Source organism: Danio rerio, chromosome 4, assembly GCF_052040795.2.
Source record: "Danio rerio strain M-AB ecotype USA chromosome 4, GRCz13ab, whole genome shotgun sequence".
NCBI classification, from domain to species: domain Eukaryota; kingdom Metazoa; phylum Chordata; class Actinopteri; order Cypriniformes; family Danionidae; genus Danio; species Danio rerio.
Window position 1 is genome coordinate 45,845,071 of NC_141024.2, and position 14,606 is coordinate 45,859,676.

The 14,606-nt window shown below is 36.5% G+C and overlaps 1 protein-coding gene across 1 annotated transcript; it reads right to left on the minus strand.

Moving 5' to 3' along the window:
• Nucleotides 1-1,954: 1,954 nt before the first annotated feature.
• LOC148681882 (uncharacterized) lies at nucleotides 1,955-14,515 on the minus strand. The gene is made up of 3 exons (XM_088650631.1): nucleotides 14,486-14,515; nucleotides 13,476-13,625; nucleotides 1,955-4,492 (listed from the first exon to the last, which is right to left on the minus strand). Exons 2-3 carry the CDS (start codon nucleotides 13,558-13,560, stop codon nucleotides 3,519-3,521), a joined length of 1,059 nt encoding a protein of 352 aa, XP_088506757.1. The 5' UTR covers nucleotides 13,561-13,625; nucleotides 14,486-14,515; the 3' UTR covers nucleotides 1,955-3,518.
• Nucleotides 14,516-14,606: the final 91 nt, after the last annotated feature.

Below are 14,606 nucleotides of genomic sequence, written 5' to 3' on the forward strand. Positions count from 1 at the left end.
TTTTTAAAAAACTATCCAAAAGTCCCAGACCTCCTTCTTTTACCTCCCCAATCAAAGTATAATAAGCAATCTTGGCTCTTCCATTTCCCCACAAAAACTTTAAAACTACATCATTTATTTTTTCATAGTATACTTCAGGCAACGCAGTTACACTTAACACATACCAGACCTTTGACAACATTAAAGCATTTAAGATGAATACTTTCTCTTTTATCGTCAAATTTTAGCTTTCCAAAATCTCAGTCTTTTCTCAATTCCATTTAAAACTCTCTCCCAATTTAAAATATGTGCTTTATTAAAATCCATCCCCACCCAAATTCCCAACATTTTTGTATGTTCCTTTTCTTCTTTAAACGGTATATGTTGTGTTATTTCTTTTACTCTTCCCACCCTCATGCATAAACTTTTTCCAACATTAACCTTAGCTCCTGATGCTTTACAATATCGCTCTAAAATCCACAACGATGTAGTATCATCAGCGTATTTATACACAGCTTCTCTATTGTCATTGTTTTCTATTTGTATCCCTTTAATGCTTCTATCTGATTTTATTGCCAATCCCAGTGGCTCAGCTTCCAGTGTGTATAATAAAGCAGTCAATGGACATCCTTGCCTTATTGATCTAGTTGGTTGAAGACATTCTGTTAAAAAAAACAAAAAACATTTAATACAAGTTAAAATATCTGTATAAAAAAATTTGAATCCATTTTCTAAAATTTTCCCCAAAACCAAACTCCTTAAGAACTGCAAATAAAAAATCCTGCTCTACCCTGTCAAAAGCCTTCTCCAAATCTAAACCTATTAAAACCCCCCCTTTCTCTTTTTCTTGCATATAGTAGACAATTTAGCTTACCCAATTCACCTGTACCGCATGTTTTTTCGATTGTGGGGAAAACCGGAGCACCCAGAGGAAACCCACGTGAACACTGAGAGAACATGCAAACTCCACACAGAAATGCCAACTGACCAGCGCACAGTACTGTGTGTGTGTGTGTGTGTGTATGTATACATATATTGCATAAACTTTTCTAATATATTTGTTTTTGTTTTATTATTAATTTAATTTGTATTTATTTACTTTTTTTTACGGTAAATACAAGTGTCATTACTATACGCAATTTTTTTCCTATATTTGTGTCTGCCTATTATTGTAATTGTATTACTTCTTCCTTGTTTCTGCATGTAATGCCTACTTGGTTTGCATATTTTTTGAACATTTAATAAAAATAAATAAATTAATAAAAACATAAAAATTAGATGTAGTGTATAATCCCAAATCTTATTTTAAAAAAGTTGGTGGTATGGAGTTTCTTTTAAAGTGTGACTTTAAGATTCATAAACTCATATTAGGCTAAAAAAAGTCTCCTCTTTCTCTTTTCTTCTGGAGAAAGTATTATTTGTTTTATTTCAGCTCGAATAAAAGCTGTTTTTTATTCTAAACTTTATACTTAAACCATTTTAAAGACAAAACCATTAGCCCCTTTAAGCTATTTTTTCCCCAATAGTCTACAGAACAAACCATCCTTATACAATAACTTGTCTTATTTAATTTCATCATGTCAAACATAAAATAAATCAGTTATTAGAGATTAGTTATTAAAACTATTATGTTTAAAAATGTGCCGAAAAAATCTAATCTCCATTATACAGAAAATTATTTTTTTTACTTGTTCAAACTACTTAATTAAAATGTGCTGAAATAACACAATTATTGAGATTTCATTGGGACAACTTAATGTTCAGTCGACATACATTTTTTAAAAGTGTTAAGTTAACTTAATTTGTGTTGTGACAACATGAAAGAATTGTGTGGAACCCTGCACAAATATGGTGATCGGTTCATAATAAGTTTAAGCACATTTTCAGATTTTACTGTATTTGGCTTAACCGTTCTTGGGTGGCTCGCCAATGTATAGATGACTAATGCATAAAATAAGTAAGCTGACCAAAGTTCTTAAAGGGAGAAGACTTTATTGAAGACAATGTTAACAATGTTAGTTGATGTTAACTTGTCCATCTTCAAGTAACTTAAACCAAAGTACAGTCTGTGAGACACTGATGAAACCCCCCTGGAGATTACCCAACTGCTTTGGTTGGGTCACATCTCTTGAGTTCCTGTAGGTTATTTGGTTCACACCTTACCAGAAGCAGATACTTGTTGCATATGAAACAAGCCAATACAATATATCAACATATAGAGTTATTTTGCCTTCTTGCAGCCCGATAGCAACTCTCACAACCTCGTACTGGGCTGTGACCCCTGATCTACACTACAAAACAGCTGGCAAAATCTTCACCCCTCTTCAGTTGAGTTTAAATTTTCAGGTGTTCAAAGGGTTTCATTATCATTAACTTGATATGCATTCAAGAGTTCACACTTGTTTGGCATGCTGTCCCGGGAGAGACCTAAGCTCATAAGATCCTCAAGCCCTGGGCTCCCTCCCGTTAGCAGGACGAGAGGGGAGTGTGAGCTCAGGTAGATCGGCTAAAGGGAGATATAAGGCTTACTAAGAGCTCGACTATGGTGCCAATTTAATGTTCAGTTTACTTAGGTTGTGTGTTTTTGGACTGTGGGAGAAAACCAGGGGAAATCCACGCGAGCACAGGGAGAATGAGCAAACTCTGCACAAAAAGTCAACTGGTTAGCAGCGACTTTAACCTGCGATATTCTTACTGTGAGGCAACTGTGCTAACCACTGGCTAATCATTGGCTGCTGTGTTGCCCAATCTAGAAAGGGGGGGAAGTAAGGGTGGGAGAGGGATTCTTCAAGACAAGGATAACTGAGTTAAGCTACGGTCACACTGGGCTTTTCCTCCCATAGACTTCCATTCATACGCACACGAATGCGTCAGACTAGAAACAGGGTCATGCGTCAAGTTTCACCGGTTGCTGAGGTGCAAAGTTCATGCTTGGTGAACTCTGACCTGCGAAATCGCATCACTTGACTGCGTGAGACCAATCGAGGATCAAAACATGACCTCTCTGGACAGAAATTTAAACCATGGAGCAATTGCTCACTTTTTTAATTTCTAAAAATCTTGTTTGATCCCGCCCCTTTCCACAGCGCCGTATGGCAGAATTTCACAATCTCAAAGTCCAGTGTGACCGCAGCTTTGTGTTCTGGTTATCTATAGTGAGTCAGGAATCATCTGATTGGTGAATCATGTTTTAGCTAAAGCAGGACCAGCCGTTGACAATCATAAGCATGTGATCCTCTCGAAAGTAGTTTATAAATAATCTTCACTTGAATGAACAGACAAACTACATGAACAAGCTGCCGTTTTGAATATACCCGTGTTTGTGTGGACAAGGCCTCAATGTTGAGGACTCTGCTCTCCATTGTGAAGCTTCATGTGAGTGTTGAGGCTTCTTTTACTTTTAAAGCCCTTTCCACACTCACTGCATCTAAATCGATCCTCTCTTGAGTGAGTCTTCATGTGTTGCTTAATGGTGTCTTTCCGTGTGAGACTCTTTCCACACTGATCACATGTGAACACTATGGTTCCAGTGTGACCATTCATGTGGTTCTTGAGGCTAGTTTTGGTTGTGAAGCTCTTTCCACACTGAGCACATTTAACGGCTTCTCTCCGGTGTGAGTTCTAATGTGGTGTTTGAGTGAGCTTATATGTGGAAAACTTTTACCACACTCTGTGCATGTGTAAGGTTTCTCTCCAGTGTGAATCCTCATGTGGATGTAAAGGTCTTGTTTTTGACCAAAACTCTTTCCACACTGTTCGCAGGTGTGAGGTTTCTCCCTAGTGTGAACTCTCATGTGAGCAATCAGGGTCAGCTTTAGACTGAAACTCTTTCTACAAAGTATACAGCTAAAAGGCCTCTCTCCAGTGTGAGTTCTCATGTGTGCTGCAAGGCTTCTTGCATTATAGTAGCTTTTTCCACACTGTTGGCATGTGCACGGCCTCTTTCCAGTGTGAATTCTCATGTGAGTATTAAAGCTTTGTTTTTGACCAAAACTCTTTCCACACTGTTCGCAGGTGTAAGGTTTCTCCCCTGTGTGAACTCTCATGTGAACATCAAGGTTTGGCTTATGACAGAAACTCTTTCCACACTGCTTACAGCTGAAAGGCTTCTCCCCAGTGTGAATTCTCATGTGTGCTGCAAAGTTTCCAACATGATAAAAGCTTTTTCCACACTCTTGGCATGTGAACTTCCTCTCTCCAGTGTGAATTCTCATGTGGGCTTTAAAGCCTTGTATTTGACCAAAACTCTTTCCACACTGTTCGCAGGTGAAAGGTTGCTCCCTAGTGTGAACTCTCATGTGAACATCAAGGTTTGACTTCTGACTGAAACTCTTTCTACACTGTTTACAGCTGAAATTACACCCAGATTTGGATTTCCAAGGTCTTCCGTGTGATGAAGTCTTTTTAGTCAGTGTGGGTTTTTCATCAGTCATTATTTCTTGGGGTTTCATAAACTGCTGTTTCTCATCTGTTTCATTCTGTCCATGAGTCTCTTCTTTCAGCACCATCAGATCTAAAAAAATAAATTAAAAAAAAGTAAACTTTAGTATAAAGGCTCAAAGCGATAAGCAAGAAATGGATGTTTCACCCACAAATGAAAATGACCTTACCATTTACTCTCCATCATGGTAGTTTTAAACATTTCCTTTATTGTGGAACACAGTAAGCCAGTAGGGTTTTTTTTCTTCTTTTTTTAATATCTTCTTTTGTGTTCAACAGGATTAAGAAACACATAAAGGTTTAAAACCACACGAGAGAGAGTAAATGGTGAGGCTATTTTCATTTCTGCATCAACCATTCCTTTAAAAGGTTCCAACAATTACCCATTTTTTACAAGATGTAAAATAAGTCTTTGGTGTTCCCAGAATGTGTCTGAGGTTTCAGCTCAAAATCAGATCATAAACCTTGTAGAATATTTAATTTGGGGGTCAGAGTAAAACCAAGCTCTTTTTGTGCCTGTGGCTTTAAATGGAAATACATGTTTAGAGTTACTGAAGATTGTCCTGCGCGCTTGCGTTTTTTTAGTTACATCTTTGGTTTGGTGCGTTAATCTTATCGTTGCTAATATTCAAAAGAAGGTAATGATTTTCACTCAATTGCTTTGTACTGTTTTTATTTTTACTTTTTCTTACATTGTATGAGTGATAACGGTCAAACAGACGTTTCGGCACAAAGCCTTCCACAGTGTGTGACATGATTCTCTAACTCCACCCTTTTATCCCATAGTCAATCACAATGTGCAAGTAGTTAGACTGTCACTCTCATTTCATTATCCATTAATCAAACAATAACTTATAATTTTCACAGCAATAACAAAACAAACAATCTTCCCATTTCCGACCTCACTCTACAGAGATAAAGCGTATCAACTATTATTATTAATCAGGTGTAAATCAATACAATAAAATTCTAACAGTTGACATTAAAAGTTTTCTACATTTGACAATTACCCAAAGATTAAAAATCACAAGTCTTACCTTTACCTCTACCCATTTAACTAATTATACAAGAAACATTTACCCTCATATTCAAAAACAATTTGCGAAACATACGAAAAAACCTACATTCAAAAACCATTACTACATAAGAAAACAGCATATCAATTATCATCATATTTTTAAACAATTTACATGGATAATGAAATGAGAGTGACGGGTTAACTAATTACACATTGTAATTGACTATGGGATAAAAGGGTGGAGTTAGAGAATTATGCCACACACTGAGGAAGGCTTTGTGCCGAAATATCTGTTTGTCCGTTATCACCTGTAAAATGTAAGAAAAAGTACAAATAAAAACAGTACGAAGCAATTAAGTGCGAATCATTACCTTCTTTTGAATAATAGCAACGATAAGATTAATGCACCAAACCAAAGAAGTAACTAAAAAAAAAAACGCAAGCGCGCAGGACAAACTTCAGTAACTCTACACACGTGATTCATCAAACACCTGCTGCCAGCGTTCAACAAGATGTCTTTCGAAGAGATCAGCAAAATGACAGAAGAAAAAGCTGCTACATTCACATTCATTACGGGAGATGCTGAAAAGATTTTACTCCCTGGCCAAGTACTTATGTCCACGATTTCGACTAAAGAAACGCTAGAACTAATGGAACAAAGACTGTTGGCATTCCGACAAAAAGAAGTCAGAATGGAGCTACACGCCCAAACATTAAGTGAGTACTACAGAAATTGTCGAATACCACGAGGACTGTGAATCCAGAAAGAACCAACGATAGGACATTTACATTTACATTTAGTCATTTAGCAGACGCTTTTATCCAAAGCGACTTACAAATGAGGACAAGGAAGCAATTTACACAACTAAGAGCAACAATGAATAAGTACTAAAGGCAAGTTTCAGGTCTGTAAAGTCTAAGAAGGGAAGTATTAGTAGTTTTTTTTTTTTTTTTTTTGTACAGTTAGTGTGACATTCAAAGAGGCAATAGACCTTTTTCACAGCGGAATTGAACACCGGAAGCGCCCTTCGAAGCAGTGTATCGATATTTCCGGGTTCGCTAGGAGTCGCAGAGACATGACAGCCTCGGGACAGCGGATGACTTTCTCACGGTCAACTTTGCCATAATTTGGACAGGAAGATGTTGTTCGGTGAATGTGTAAAACTGCCTTAATAAAACAGCATTTAAAAGATGATACCGATTTGCAGAGTTTGTGCAGAAAACGTGTCTTACACAGCGTTTGCCACGTCAGGTTCCAGTAAGGTGCACAGCCAACAGCATAAAATCTGCTCATTCAAGCCATTCAAAACTAGATTAACCTGGCTATTTAACATCCAGCAGGATGAGTTTTGTCAGTAGTCCCGTCTGTAAACTGTGCTAACCCCTTCCTTCCTTTTAATCAGAGTCAGATATAGTGAATGGCGAGGTAAGTTAGCTGTACAGGCGAGTTGCTATCGGTTAATACATTACAGGTTGTTTAATCCTCGTAAGGTTTTCTCAAGTCTGGAAACACGTTAGCTCATACTCGTGGATAATATTCATTTCTATTATTTATTTGAAGAACAGCAAATAACATTTTACAATACAAAAATGTACATACCATGGGGTAATAATAAATAAAATACAAATATACAAAATGTAATATAACATATGTAATAATGAAATACATTGTAGAGTTCACACATTTTAAAGTGGGTCGGGCTTTCTTGTTTAGAGAGTTGATACTGGCATTATACAAGCATATTTCAGTCATCAATACCTTAAAATCTGGTTTCATATTAGTAAATTTACATTTATGAATGTACAATTTTGTTAACAACATAAGCAAATAAAATAAATAAAACTATTTTCCTCTAGATTAGGATAATCAAGTAAAGCCCAAATGTACATTTATCCATAATGAAAGAGGTTTTGAACACAAAAGAATCGTTATTAATACATTTTGCAACTCACCCCATAAGCTGACTATGTACAATGCCAAAATAAGTGTAAAACTGTCTCCTTATATTCGTTACAAAAATACAATTTACATCAATCCCACTTTTAAATTTTTGCAAACGTTTGCTGGATAAAAACTATGGATGAGTTTATAGGACATTTCTTTAATTCTATTTCTAACATGATATTTCTGTGGTAACAGCCACACTTTTCTTCAATTCACCCTTTAATAAAGACATATAATGAAATTGAATATAAGGTACAGTAATGATTTCTTTTTGGAAAAGAGTATGAATAGCTCTATCATTACTCTTGGTATTTAGTAAAACAAAATTTGCCGACATAAGATTTAGTAATATCAAAAGACGATGCATCAGAAGGATGGTCTTATTAATACCTCTAAATAACATATATGAATAACATGTCTATGAAGGAATTGAACCAATAACAGTTGAAAACTTGCTGGGTTATTGAGATTTTGTAATAAAGGACTTCATTGTAAGAAAAGTATACTATCTTTATTATATAACTGACTAAACAAATAATTTTGCTGTCAAACCAATTAAAAAAAAGAGATTTGCATTTGTATAAACTGTCTATTCCAAAAAAACAACAATGTAGGGATAAATCATGCTTATAGATTAATGACCATGATGAGCACTTGTTTGTGGAAGGCAGATAGCTTAACTGGAGTTTTGTCTATATTATAGTTACTCATCAAAATAAACCACATACCACCAATCTTTATTGAAACATAATAATATCCGCTTTGAAGTGCATACAGCATACGAGTGTACTCCCACATATAACTTGAAACGGCATTCAACCCCCTTTAATATTGTCATCCATGATTTTCCCTGTCCTTCGTCTTTCGGGAGATCGTGGTCATTAAAGTAAGAGTGTCGTTTTTGAGTTGGAGCAGCTGGGAACGCAGCAATCACAGCGATGAGATGACCCTGCCATTCTTTCTTGCTCCGTCGCATTGAAACCGGATGTTGTGGTACACTGCTTCGCTTACCGGAACCAGGAAGTGTGAAAAAGGCCTATTGCAGATTAGGAAGTGAAGTGGAGACTAAATAGTTGAGTTTTTAGTCGTTTCTTGAAAATAGCGAGTGACTCTGCTGTTCTGATGCAGTTAGGGAGTTCATTCCACCAACTTGGCAGATTGAGCGTGATCGTTCGCGAAAGTGATTTTTTCCCTCTTTGGGATGGAACCACGAGGCGACGTTCATTCACAGAACGCAAGTTTCTGGAGGGCACATAGATCTGCAGAAGTGAGTGCAGATAAGAAGGTGCTAGGCCAGAAGTCACTTTGTAGGCAAACATCAGAGTTTTGAATTTGATGCGAGCAGCAACTGGCAGCCAGTGCAAACGGACTAGCAGCGGAGTGACATGTGCTCGTTTAGGTTCATTGAAGACAACTCGTGCTGCTGCATTCTGGAGTAGTTGAAGAGGCTTGATAGAGTTAGCTGGAAGCCCAGCTAGTAGAGAGTTGCAGTAATCCAGTTTGGAGAGAACAAGAGCTTGAACAAGGAGTTGAGCTGCATGTTCAGATAAGAAGGGTCGGATCTTTCTGATGTTATAGAGTGCAAATCTGCACGATCGAGCAGTTCTAGAAATGTGGTCAGAGAAGTTTAGTTGGTCATCAATCGTTACTCCAAGGCTTTTCACCATTTTGGATGCAGTAATGGTTGCCCCATCCATCTGGATTGAAAAGTTATGGTGTAGAGTCGGGTTGGCAGAAACTACAAGCATTTCCGTTTTTGCGAGGTTCAGCTGAAGATAATGATCTTTCATCCAGTGTGAAATATCCAACAGGCAGGCTGAGATACGAGCTGGAACCGAGGGATCATCAGGATGAAAAGAGAGGTATAGCTGGGTGTCATCAGCATAGCAGTGGTAGGAGAATCCATGTCTCTGGATGACTGGTCCTAGAGATGATGTGTAGATGGAGAAGAGAAGTGGCCCAAGAACAGAGCCTTGAGGTACCCCAGTGTTTAGATGCTGTAGGTTGGACACCTCTCCCCTCCAAGACACCCTGAATGACCTGTCAGAGAGGTAAGATCTGAACCATTGTATAACAGTGCCCGCAACGCCCAGTGACTCAAGCGTAGATAGCAGGATCTGGTGGTTGACAGTGTCAAAAGCAGCTGACAAGTCCAGCAAAATGAGGACTGATGATTTAGAGTCTGCTTTAGCCAGTCTGAGATCCTCCACGACCGAGAGCAGGGCAGTCTCAGTTGAGTGGCCTTTCTTAAAGCCGGATTGCTTGTTGTCCATGAGATTGTTTTGAGTAAGAAAGTCCAGAACTTGATTGAACACTACTTTCTCCAGAATGTTGGCCATGAATGGAAGCAGGACGAGATGATGTTGAATTCTGTAAAAAATGGTGTAAAAATTCTCAACCATTGTTCGATGAATCTAGTGCTCCTGATTATTGACTTTACAAAGAAAGAAACGAAGTTACTATCTGAAAAGTTTGAAAATCATAAGATTAAAATGAATCAAACTTTTGACAAGAAACAACTAAATGAATTTCAAAAACAAATGGAGGAGAAACTTGAGAATTTCAAAAAGGAATTACTCAACTTCAAGATTCACAAATTTAAGAGAGACACTATGGACTATAAAGATCAAAAAGTGTACACTTGGATGTCGGAAAGATCGAAGCCCCATCCACAACGACAGAGAATGAACCACACAAGTGCTTCTGAATCAGATGACTCCTATGCTTCATCATCTCATACAAGATTTCGACAAAAAAAAGTTTTTTTTGGACCAGCCCCGTCGTTCCAAGCGCAATATTGGTCAAGGAAAGCAACAAGAAGAGGAAGTCGGACAAAAGGAAATAGAGAAGAACCTAGGGAGGTAACTTCACCTGAACATAATGTTTTTAATTAACTGGACAATCTTGTATTCAATCTATCAGATAAGGAATTATCCACTGAACAAACTGAAGTGTTGAGTAAAGGTTTATCATTTGTGCCATATAATACATCAGACCCTTTTATGATCAAAGTTGAATTATTTAAATTCTTTAGAAATGTAAAATTGAGGAGTTTTTTTATTCAAATATAAATGGAACCCCATATACACAACAATTTAAACCTAATAGCACGTTCATTCCAGTAGTTCAAAATCATTCAGTAAACACCTTTTGTAGACTTGTTGAAAATGATGTAGAAAAAATGTGCAAGAATCAGAAAAAGCATCATATAAAAAACAAAAGTTAACTAGAAAACAAAAAGACGCTCTTTCCACATTAACCAATGATCCAACGTTGACTATTAAACGAGCAGATAAAGGTGGTGGAATTGTGATTATGAATACTAAAGTATACGCTGAGAAAGTAAAACTAATGCTCCAGGATAAGACTTTTAATAAGAGACTTGTTTTAAATCTGGCTAGCTCTTACAAAAAACAAATTGATGAGACTTTACAAATAGATTTAGATATGAAATGGATAAGTGAACAAGAATTTAAATATTTAAAAAGCATATTGAGGGTTAAAAAACTGTTTCAAAAAAGGAAAACTCGTTTGTGAAAGTACTCTATAACACCATAAAAAAACAAATTAAAATGTTTTATGAAGTGCAAGGGCACAAATTTAAAGAAAATGTGTCTGTTTTCCCACTTCCGCTTTTTTTTCTAACCACCCCGGTGATGTCAGAAGCGGGACTTATCTGACAGACGTGCGCTGTTTACAGTGGGGCAGAGGAGCTAATAGCAGAAATGGTTGTTAGTTTTGCTGTAATTTATCATCATCGTGGTATATTATTGTGTTTATGGGAACTGCACAAACTCTAGCCTGTCAACAGATCAAGTCCACAAGTTTCCTGTCGCTATTTTGGTTCGTGAAATGGGATGAATTCGATAAGACTTATAGCTGGCGCGAACGGCGAAAAACACTCCTGGATCAGTCGGAGATGCAGCTCGATGAAAATGAGAGCTGTACACGGTACAGTCTACTGTATAAGTTTTGTGAGATGGTTTGCAGTTCACTATCCAAGGGTCTGCAAATGTGGCTGGGTTTTCTGTATTATGTTATAATATAAATCATACGGTGAATTTTAAAATGTATAACTGAGGAAGCGGGTGGTGAGTGAGGTGTCGCGGACGCCGCCCTATGCACGGATATAACTGAGGAGGTGTCGCGGACATAACTGAGGACGCGGGTGGTGAGGGTAGTGTCGCGGACGCCAGCCTCTCTATTCTGCCGCCCTATGCGCGGACATAACTGAGGACGCGTGTGGTGAGGGTAGTGTCGCGGACGCCGCCATGGACGCGCCGGCCCTGGAGGTCTTCACAGGCTCGACGAGAATGGAGAACTTTGCACTACATTTTCTCTCCTTTCTAGATCCTTCCAGCGGGTTTACAAGGATGAGGCTGTCGGCATCTTTTTACACAGCATTCACAATTTAATACACATTAAAGACATGATGGTGTGGTACCCACATAAACGTTGGCCAACTTACTGAAAAATAATTTTAGGTTTACTTTTAAATGGGTCAGATGATTTATTTTTCTTTCAGTATACACACACTCACACAGATACTTATACATATATAAAGAGTAAAAATGCCAGTATTAACACTTTCTATGATTTTGTGCTATATGAATAAAACTTGAACTTGAGTTGAATTAGAATCTGAACTTGATTTAGGGTTATAGTTTATTTAATCATAAATGCAGATCAGATCTGTTGATCAAATCTTTGTAAATAATTTATACAGTAACAACTGTACTTGTATTTTTTATAGATTGTTGCCTAAATGGGATCTGATACAGATAATCTTATACCCAATGAAAAAAATGAAAAAGACACATATTTAAAAAACTTATTTTAATTTTTTTAATATTTGATGTTGCTTTTATTTTAATACAGAAGCTCTGAAAACCTTTTGTAAAATAAAAAAGATTTTCCAGTACCTTGTTTACATGTTTCTGCATTATTCCAGACGTTCTGTGTTATTTGTGTTTTGTATTCACTTATCTACTATTAAAAATAGTGTCAATGTGGCATAGCTGTGTTAAATGCTCATTAGTTTCTGTTACTGGTAAGTATCAATATTTATAGATGATTAATTCTAGCTTTGCTATTGCTAGAAAAGATTTCGTTATCATGCATATCTCTCTGTAAGCCAACACTGGCCTCACCATAAACCTGCTCGGTTCTTCTCACAATAGAGTTAAATTACACTTCTCTGACTGCTGTTCTGTCTGCTGGTCTGTCCACAGGCTTATAATTGTATAGCTGTGATCTGTCGTTTGTGTGAGCCTCTCAGAATATCTTATCTCGGCATCCAAACGCGCACCACGATCCGTTGTCCCTCATCCGACTTCACTTCCGGTCTGGCGATTTTTCAGATGCGGAAGTAAATTTCCGTGACTAAAAAGGACTCCAAACGGCTTAATAATGAACTTTAACGTATATTTTAAAGAAAATCTAGTTCCTACTTTACTCTTACACACATTGTCTCACTGGGGTGTCTAACCTACAATATGCTCTTAAGGCCTAAAAATTTGATTTTGGAATTTAAGACATTTAAAGACCCAGTTATTAGCCCTGTAATTAGTTATTATAATAATGATGTAATTCTAGATACTATCTGTGAGAACTAACAACTACTAGAAACAAGTTTAAACCCATAAAGAAGTTGGAATTGTGATTATTGTGACATATGCAAATAGAAAGTACTAAGCTAACACTATCACTATAATAGCAGATATCTTCTATGAGAATACTGTAGGTCAAATATTGTCAGATCAGTTAAACTTTTTAAATTTATTGTTTTTATTTGTTTTATATAGTGCCAGTGCTCAAGGGCGCTTTACAAACAGTAGGAGAACAAGAAAAGCAATAACCTTAAGAAGGTTGAGAAAATGGGAGACTAATAATACATAAAATAATGACAAAAGACATGAGAACAAGTGATGAAAGAAACTCATTCCTGTCTTTATATGAGTGCTTATGTGCATTTAGGAGAACTAGGCAGCACACTCAGGGCTGCAAGATGGATTTAATTTAGTATTCTTATTATTAAAATATATCTGAATGAGGATCAAATGACTGAGTTGGTCTTTGACAATGAAAACCAACCTGTTTGTTCCTGTGGATCTTCCTGTTTGACTGTGAATGTTTCTTCAATCTTCACATCTTCACTCTCCTCTTTAATAAACGCCATCTTTATAACAGTGTGGAGATCAGTCGCTTCAGCAGGAGTTTTTCTCTGTGTTTGGACACTTTATCCTGTTTAAAATGAACAAAACAATAAAATGTTCTGTTTAAAATTAAGAAAACAATGAACAGAAACAAAATAACTTCTCTTCAACACTTGCTTCAACAGTTTCTTTATATGAGAGTCATTAACAAACAGAAATCAGATAAGTCTGATCAAGAAACAATAGCCACTGATCAGCTGATTAAAACTAGTACTCAATTTCATAGAGATAGGTTGGTTTTATATTCACACATTCTGACTTTCCCCTTAATAATATAATTTCATAAAAGTAATTTTTTGCAAACTCTAAATAGTGAAATCATATTAGCAGCCAATAACTATCAAAGTACAGCATTGTTCACAGTCAAATAAACAGTGCTAATGTTGTTTAGAAGTCACACTTGCATGCTAATAAATCTAATCGAATATTCAAAGTAACATAGTAAACAATATAGAGACTTCTGAATGAACGAATGTGTGAATATAAAACCAACTTTACCTCTTATCTATTTCTTATAGTGATGTACTTAGAATGGAATGACATTATGGTATTTAATAAATTAAACCTTCATTATAACACTTATTACACACTTTACTGTTACTTCACTTAAACTTTCTTCAGGTATGTTCTTAATTGTTTTGTTTGTTTTATTTATATTATTGTCTGCTTATAGCACTTATTTGCCCAAGACAAATTTCCTCTCGGGAACAAAAGGTTTATCTTATCTTTATTTAAACAATAGACCTCATTACTGTGAGTTAAATAGTACCAGGTTAAATAAAGGGTTAAAATTATATTGTCAGAAGCAGGTACATAATTTAGCACTAAATGAAAAACCTGAAACTTTAATCAATCGCTTTATATAAAGCCAAACGCTTTAAAACAAACCTTTCTCCAGTTGAATCACAGCGCGAGAGCGGCGCAGGCTTATGGCGTCACAAGCCACGCTCAAATAAAAGTCTTTTTTTTTAACCTTTTTTTGCCACTTACTCTTATGACTTATTATATA